This window comes from Protobothrops mucrosquamatus, unplaced genomic scaffold (assembly GCF_001527695.2).
Source record: "Protobothrops mucrosquamatus isolate PMUCROS unplaced genomic scaffold, P.Mucros_1.0 scaffold_225, whole genome shotgun sequence".
Lineage (NCBI taxonomy): Eukaryota > Metazoa > Chordata > Lepidosauria > Squamata > Viperidae > Protobothrops > Protobothrops mucrosquamatus.
This window is the reverse complement of record NW_015386301.1, coordinates 274345-283789: the sequence shown is the minus strand read 5'-3', so window position 1 is coordinate 283789 and position 9445 is coordinate 274345. Positions and strand designations below refer to the sequence as shown.

The following is a 9445-nucleotide window of genomic DNA, read 5'->3' as shown; positions in this document are numbered from 1 at the left end:
GAGAAAAGGTGGCGGAACTCAAACCTGGCCACGCCCTCATCAAACCCTAGGACCGCCCCTTTAGAGAACAGGAATGCAAGTAAAATTTGGGAGGGGCTATTTCCGGTGTGGGAGGGGCTATTTCCGGTGCGGCCGGCCCGGAAAAAGGTGCCGGAACGCGGTTCCGCCGCGTTCCGGCTGAAAAAAAGCCCTGAGAATACAGAACAAGTTTTTCATAAAAGCTCAGGAAATAACATATCCATAATTCAGACAAAATATTTCCTTCTCAAAGAGATCTGTGGAAGAACATTGTCTTAGAGAACTCTAACTTGAGCAGTGTATTGCAATGAATTGGAGCCACAACTCATGTGATTGCTTATAATAATCCCCTTTAACTTTACTTTTTGATACTATTTATATTTTTAAATATTAATTCACTTTGGTATGGTGAATACCAAAGTTATTAGTAACATTTTATTTCACCAATCTGTATTGGTGACATGTTCATAATGATTATGATTTTATATCACTGAAAAGGAATCAAAATATGTTTGGTCTACACCGTGTTAACGATTCTTCTAGATATTTTGGAACATGTTATCTCCTTCACACTATGTTCTATTACCACCCTCAAATAAGAGACTCTAATTTTGGTGAGAAGGAATTTCATCCATGGCTTACTGCAAGCAATTTAGCTCTGAAAATTTTTGAAGACAATATCTCATTTGGAAATTTAATATATGCTTATCTTTTGGAACAGTATTTATTCTTGATATTCCTTTCATGGTGTTTAATTTGTTTTATGTTTATGGCAGCTAATAAAGAGTTAACCTGATTCTCGCTTGTCTTTGTGCCTATTTATTAAACTATAGATGGAATGCTATGCATTCAGTGTAGTATATTCCCACCCAAAAACTACGTAAGATTGCAGCTTTACAAAACTTTATGCTTTATGAAAACTCAGCATAGTGTTACCATTTAAATAATGCAAAATTGAAGGATCTACAAAACCAATTGTGATAGTATTTTTCTGATGGAAAACTGATATAAACACTATTTTCCAAGAGGAAAGCAACTTAGAAAGATATGTGGTTTGTTCATTTTTATTTAAAAAAATCAGAAGTTGATTTATTGCATTTCAGAACACTTAAGAGTTTTGAGCATTAAATATGGGTCAGAAATCTCTAAACATATCAAAAAATGACATTCTTTCAAATAAATTCCACAAATGACTCTTGCATAGTAAATTATGACAGCGCTTTGACTCTCATAAAGAATGAGAAACTTTCTCAGAAAAACTATTTCCCTCTAGTATACAGCTTATTTTGACATTGTCAATTCATCATTTAAAAAATGAGACAAAGCATAGACCACTTCACTCAGGAAGCTCATTGCCTCATTAAAAATATAGTCAGTATAGAACTTTACTTTTCTTAGATATTTTATTGTTAAACAAAATAATTTAGAAGGAAAAGATTCATCCTGTTTTGGCTTCTCTACTGTCATCTCAACCTGCACTGTAGCTAGAGTTGAAAAACAAAAGGCAGACATAATAGTGGGTTTTAAAATGTAAAATCACAATGTCTATTTCAGTGATGGCGAACCTTTTAGAGACCGAGTGCCCAAACTGCAACCCAAAACCCACTTATTTATCACCGGGTGCCAGGTGGGCATGGCCCACTGGGTGGGCATGGCTGTGGTCATGGCAGACTGGGTGGGTGTGACCAAGCTGGGCATGGTCACCTCGATGTTGCTCATAGGGAGGGCCGCCTGTGGGGGCTTGGCAGGGTTGGGGGAGATCCAGGGGGTCTTTGGCAGGTGGGGCGGTGGGCAGGAGGCTCGTCCTGCGGGGTGAGGCGAGGCAGGGCGGGGGTGCCATTGTCACAGGGTAAGGTGAGGCAGGGGCCAGGGTGGCTGCTGCCTGACACCATTGGCCCCCCGCACACAGAGGCTAGCGAGCGCATGGGTGGTGGGATGCATCCAGCCATGTGGGACCTCAGCGAGTTAGTGGGCAGCTGGTTGAAGAGGGATGGTTGCCATCTCCAGGGCATGCCAAGCGTGCCCACAGAGAGGGCTCTGAGTGCCGCCTCTGGCACGCGTGCCATAGGTTCGCCACCACTGGTCTATTTCATGACTGCCTTAAAAGATCAGTGGCGAGAGATCTCATGCTACTGATTTCACATGATCTCATGGTAGTTTAAGCCTCTGTTCTCTGCAACAAAGAAAGGAGGCTGGGGGATGCTTCCGTGGGCCTCCAGAGGCCCAATTTGGACATTGGAAGCCTTTTCCAAACCACTGCCACTTGGAAAGGAGGCTGGAGGATGCTTCTGCGGGCCTTTGGAATCCCGTTCTGGGCCTCTGAGGCCTCCTCCAGGCTTCTGAGGCCCAGAATGGAGGCCGTGGGCAGTGGCCACGTGGTTCTGGAGGTTTGTTCTTGACCTCGGAGGCCTCCCTCTGCTCTTGCTGGGAGCAGAGAAAGAAACAGAGAGGCTGGAAAAGAGACAGATATTCACAAGGTAAGCAGCAGGATTGGGCAGGGGAGCAATTGTGGGGACCCCAGGGGAGGGAGCATGAGGAATCTCAATGGGGAAGCTTGGGTGGTCTGAAGCAGGTGACCTGTTCTATCACTAGCCCCCCCATGGACTTCCCCACCCCCATACCTCATGTTCACTTAACAAGCCGCGCATTCACCCATGCATTAAATTAAGAGAATGTGTGGGTGAAAGCTGGGAGTGAATCACGTTCAAGGTACAAGATTTATTTCTACGAATCCTCGAGTTATGAATGGAATGGGCAGACTCCATTATATTCATAACTCGAGGACTGCCTATATTGTTAAGTGCTCCAAATGTGTGAAAATAAATTATTAGAGTTTACATTCAGAATTATTCATAAATGCAGACTTTTATGCTCACAATATTTCTAAATAAACTTTATATGTACCACTGACCAAATTATTTATGAATATGTAAAAAGCTGATATTTAACAATTTGTAAACAACTTATATATCAAATAATAATATAAGAGAAAATTTCATTTACTATAGACATCAAACATTGGTTAATAATTGATCTACAGGCATAAATGTCTATGTGTTCTAATGTGTAAATATTGTAAAAATAATGTGCTCTCAGAAGTTTGTGGAATGTATTTAATATTTTTTCCATCATTTTAAAGTCTTGAATAGTTTTGATGGATCAGTTTTTCAAAACTATAACTATAACTGTTTATTTAGGAAGAATAGTACTAAATTTACAATCTACAATTCACTTCCATACATTCAGGATTTTAAAAGTAGTGTATTAGTCCAATATATGTTTTATTAAAAAAAATACAGCTATATTACCTACATACAAAATTAACCACAGCAAAATCAATTTACTGCAACATATAATTTTGAGGAAAATGAATATTTCATTCTTTTTTATGCTCCTAAAATCAGAGCAACAAAAATGTATGATAAGATATATATATAGCATCATTTTAATGCAACCATAAATTATTAACTAACAAAAAACTCTCTGGTGAATTTTTAGTCTACTAACTATATTTTAACAACATTCTGACTGAAAAATGCAAGCATTCACTCTTCATCAATGTATTTTAATATTACTTTTGAAACACTGTAGAAATATGGTTGAACAATTCTGAGTATTATTCCAAAACAGAAAATATGGAAGTCAGATAGTCAATGTATAAGTTAATGTACAGTATAATGACTTTCCTTCATATTACTGCCTGCAGCAATATTTTTGAAATGCTGAAAGTTAATCAATAGTTGCTTATATTCCAGAAATTGCATGACAATAGCGTAGTGTATCAGTGTCAAATATTTGTACACTCCTAGAAAAAAGGGTATATATCTTTTCAAAACTTTGTACTTAATCATTTTCTTGTAAAATTAAATCCAAGACAATGAGCAAATTTGTTTAGTTGTTTTTAGATTTTATTTTAAAAATGGGTTACAGTATGGACACCTTAGCACTACTATACCAACTGTTCCATTTTACTTTTTTAAAAAATGGCATATTAAAGTTATTTACCTTCAGGTGCACATTCAGATAAAACTTTGACCTTACCACATACTGAAAACATCATAGATTTGCTATCATTGCATTGTAATTTTATTTTCAAAATACTAGTCCTCACCCAAAAAGTACTCATGGATTTGAGAAGGATTCACTTCTCAAATATAAATATGAGGTAACCAAAAGCCCAAGGCAACTTCAGTCTGTTCAAAACTCATTTTCCTCTCTGCTTGGAAAAAAATTGTCTGAAATGTAAAAATAATAGGAAACTATGTGGCAGAAAAGAAAAAGTCACTGCCAGTCATTGTACAGATAAGTATTACTCCTCATGTCATTCAGTCTGCTAAAATTTAAAAAAAAAAAATTAAGAAGGAAGATTTAATGACAACACAATGAAGTCCAAAAGTTGGCCTCCAAGCATTATTCTTTATTTTAATCACTGTTATATTCTCAAAATACAGTAGTTTATATTATTTTATACATAAGCACATTATTTTAGTTTTATTATTCTGTGTTGCCACAATTGGCTATGTCTTTATCCTAATGCTTTATATAAGGTACATTCTTTTTTTACCCAGATTGAAGACAGAATTTGGCCTCTGAGAGGCATGCTGAGGTACAAAAGGGAGGGCGGATCAGGACAAAACAGTAAATTTCCTCCCCTTTCCATTTAATAAAAATTATATACAGTTAATATGATTATTCTCCAGGCATAATTTAATAACATCTTACCTCAGTTGCACTGAAATTAAAATTTAGTAACAACTTTTGGAAGCTACTGGGCACTTTAAGATTTAATAGAACTGCATTTGGCCGTCAGGCTCTGCTGTACAATTACTGCAGCTTTACAATTATTATTAGAAAATAAAGCCGGTCTTTAAGTTACTTCCTATTTTTTCAGTAATAGCATATTAGAAAAGAATGCAACTGTGCAAAAATGTGAAAATAAAAATCTTCATAATATAGTTCTGCATAATTATTTTTTTCAATTGCTTTTTTTACCCCAAAAAAGTTTTCTGAAAGGGAAACCATCTCTGAACTTCATAATTAAACTATTGTTGAATTGACTTAGCCAGTATTTTAAATGGGTTTTTCATTTTTTTTATACACATACAAAACTTCACTCAGAACATCTGGAATTTTATGAAGATTAATGCTGACAATGTAAAAGTCCAAAGCATATGAACAGTTCATTGCTTGAGTAAATAAAAGCTGTTTTACCCTTTTTTCCCCTGAGGGAAATGAAAACATTAGCTATTTTTAAAAATAAAATATTCTTCTTGCTGTTTGTGAGCTAACCAAACACTTCATGTGTATAATAAACATCTGTGCTTCTGACTTGAGCAACTGCCGGCAATTTCCTTATTTTCAGCTGTGGAAGACTTGGATCTCAAAGATAAATTCATACATGAAAGCAAAGAAGCAATATGCATATTGATAAGCTATGGTCCATTTGAGTTTCAAAAAAGCGTTATCTGAGGGGGAAAGGGTATTGTCCAGATACTTTTATTATTTAATCATTATTTTACAATCAAAACACCACTGATCTCCAAATCTGAAGATGAGAAGGGCCCCAACTGAAATGCCCTAAGAGAAGATATGTTTTGTGCTGCTTTTTCGTCACTCAACTTTCAATAAATCCATCATATTTTGTCTGCTAAACTTATGGTTACAGGAGAATCAGAATATGTTTAAATAATCACAACAAATGTTGTAGCACATTAAGGCATCTCATGAAAAAAACCCAAACCAAAAAGAACAGTCAAATTTCCTTTCTTTGACTTTGGGTCATCTTGTATTGAATAAATTTAAGAAATAAATAAAAATAAAGGACCTCAGTGGTGCTTCCTGATCAGCCTATGGCAGAGATGTGTGATACTGAGGATATGACATGTCATGAACACAAATGACCTCTCTCCAGCAGCTTAGATGTTAAATTGGAATTAAAAGAAAGTAGAAGCCTGAGGCACCACAAAGCAGGTCCTCTGGCTTGACCTCAGCCCTCTACCAACATTGACTGGAATTGGTCCCAAAGAAAGGAAAACTACCATAGCACAATGTCTCACACTCTAATCCCCTAAATCATCCCAGAAGGATTCATGATCAAGGGGAACAAAGGGTGCTGAGAGATCAAGGAAGACCAGGATGAATGTAGTACTCTCATCCCAAGCTCAGCAAAGGACATCAAAAAATGCAACCAATGCTATGTCAGTATTATGGCCAGGCCTCAATCCTGGCTGACAGGGATGGAGGATAATTTGCTTTTTCCTAGGTCCTCTCAAGCTGTAAGTCAACCACCTTCTCAACAATCTTCCCCAAAAGGGGAAGGTTAAAGACTAGATGGAAATTGTCAAGATTTGTTGGACAATCCTGGATAAGTCTCAATTTTTATGGTTTTAAATAAACTCTAAGCAGAACAGATTTGTTCCTCTTGATATTTCCTATCTTTGTCTTTTTCATCAGTCCCTTCAATATTAAGAATTTTCCCTTTTGTAGTCAAATATGACAATGGAGCATCAACAGTTTTCCATTTAATGTGTATTTTTGATTCCCTAATGCTTAAAAACCATGCTTATCATGTAGGTAAATCTAGAATTGCCCTGCCACCCCATTCTTAATGATACGGATAGCTAAAAATTTGGTTTCTTTGTCATGAGCTAGGCATTATTACATTTTTCCTTTGTATGCCTGATGCCTTTCGCCATCTCAAGATAGTTTTCAGAATTTTAAACAGATGGCAATAGCATATCCCTATTTATGGTTAGAGGGCCATCACAAAAATTGTTCTTAGAAAAAACTAGTCTTCCAATGCATTTAGTACATCTGATTTTATATCCTATTTCAAATAAAAAGCAAGACCCCCATCCAATCCATTCCCTGACCTTTCTACAGTTTGGTATATACACAATTTGATATGGTTATTTACATACCCAAATAAATATAAATTTATTTATATTTATTTGGATATATAAATAGCCATACCCCAATACTCAAATGTTCTGCAAGGTTTCAGTTAAATCTACAATGCGTTTTTGTTGTCCATGCATTAACTAACTTCCGGTGCTGGCTCTTACAGCAACACCAAGAATATTTTTCAAAGAACGCTTGTCACTTGATGCTTGTTGAGGCAGAACTTTGTGATATACAGCTCGCAAACGTATTTGCAATAATAGCTGGAAAAATTGTTCCTCTCTGTAAATATTTCAACTAACCTATTTTAGAAACATAAGAAAACTTTAGGGTATTATAGCTGGCAATGGAGCAAAATAAATAAATAAAAGCAAGAAGGAGTAAAGCACAAAAGGAAAAAAACACTAAATGATGTGATGTTATAATCTTGCAGGTGAATGTATATGCTTCCAGTCTGCTATTGATAAACAAATTTTAAAGTATATTTAACTGTATTGAAAATACAGCAATGCACCTACTGTTTATATAATTTTTAAATTTTGCTATGTCTTATGACCATAAATTATATATTATAGTAACAATTTAGAGTATTATTACTCACCAGTTTCAATCTCTGCAACGGTATCCTGCTCGTGTCTATTGGCGTTCTCTCTGTGACATTACCAAACCTGACTTCCGGAATAGCAATTGCACACATGACGTGAGCCCACCTATAAAATTATAGAAAAGTACATGCATGCAAAGACAAAAGAAATACAAACATTAAAAAATTTAAAACAAAAGTTCATGTAATTATTTTTGCATATTTCCAAAACTGCATGTAAATCAAGATCATGGTTTTAAATATTTTAAAGTGCTGAATTCATTTTTAAATATGACCTTCAGGTAGACATATCAAATAAAAGTACTGTATTCAATTTAATTTCTCTTTTTCTCCCTATGATTATTTCCAGTTGTATCAATTATGCAATTTTTGAAACTTAATTCATATTTAGTTTTTAAAAAACTATATTGAGGTGATATTAATGATTTTAATTAATTTAAAGCAAGGTATAGTTATATTTTGATTTAATCTCTATAACAATAATATATTTGAGAAAGAAAAACCAGACAAATACAATTATTTATTATTTATTATATTCTATTTATTAGACTTCTTTGCCACCGATCTCACCAAGAATTGATTCTGGGACCTTACAAACATTAAAAGCTAATAAAATAGTTAAGCAATAAATAATCATAATAGCAATAATTTACAATAAAAAATGGGAGGGAGAGAATGCACATGGGGGGATGCCTTGTTTTAATCCATCAGCCACTCCAATGTGATGCACTCCTGTTGGTTGAATGAAACATTTATATATCTAAGTATTAATTTAATAGATTTATGTGCTATTTTAATAGTATGTACTTTTACAGTTGCTTAAAACAGGAAATAAAATTTATTTATTCTTCGATTGCAAAGTGGTTACCTGTTCAGTATTCCAACATTACCTTAGAATTAAACTGACCTAAAGTTGGTATTTTAGAATATTCAAATTCAGTTAATACTCATTTATTATTATTATTCCATGCTTAGCTGGTAACTTGTAACTGCACATTCATTTTCCTATAATACTCTGTACTAGAGCTTTGTCAAACTTTGTCTCTAACTTGACAAACATTGGACCAGTATGGAATTTCATTCTTCTATAGCACCAATGGATTTATCCCAACTGACTATTTTATCTGCACAGATAATACATGTAAGGGCATAAAAAAATCCCGGAGAAATCATTAAGTCTTATGATATATTTTTATATATCTTAAGTACGGTACATTTAACTTAATTTTTAGCCATGAACTATTTTTAGCCAGATTTCATTTCATCTGCATTTGTAAGTGAATTTGATTCATACTTCTCAAAGTAACATGCACATTTGAACATAATTATTCTTCAGATACCATGTTTTTTAAAATTAAAATTTTGAGAATTTTTTTAAAGAAAAAAGTGTATATTCAGGGCACTTATGAACAAGTACAAAGATTTCTTGTCGGCTTCTTTAAATTGGAATATAGTGAGATTTGAGGAAAGATTAGCAATTGCAATAGCACTTAGGCCACTCCATTGTGCTTTACAGCACTTTCTGAGCAGTTTACAATGTCAGCATATTGCCCTGAACAATCTGGGTCCTCATTTTACCATCCTTGGAAGAATGGAAGGCTGAGTCATCCTCAAGACTTGTCAAGATCGAACTCCAAATTAAGGGCAGAGTTAACCTGAAATACTGCATTCTAACTACTGCATCGCCAGGGCAATTTACTACATTTACATTGCTCTGAACATAAGCCTAGAATTTGAATGAAACAGATAAATAGATACAGTATAAAACAGTGAATAAATGAAGTGAATAAGAAACCATTTACTGTATTCCAAAATGAAGCATACAAGCGAATTATCAGTGGGAAAATAATAATAGGCAGACTTGTATATTAAAGCATAAGGTAAAATAAGATATTGTAATGACTAATCACAGTTGGCTTTAAA

General features: G+C 34.8%; 1 protein-coding gene across 1 annotated transcript in view; it reads right to left on the bottom strand.

Moving 5' to 3' along the window:
• The window catches only part of KDM4C (lysine demethylase 4C), a 165925-nt gene that overhangs the window by 29979 nt on the left and 126501 nt on the right, over window positions 1-9445 (bottom strand). Inside the window, exon 17 of the mRNA XM_015828501.1 lies at window positions 7520-7628. Within this exon, the coding sequence (XP_015683987.1) occupies window positions 7520-7628 (109 nt within the window). The remainder of the gene's footprint in view (window positions 1-7519; window positions 7629-9445) is intronic.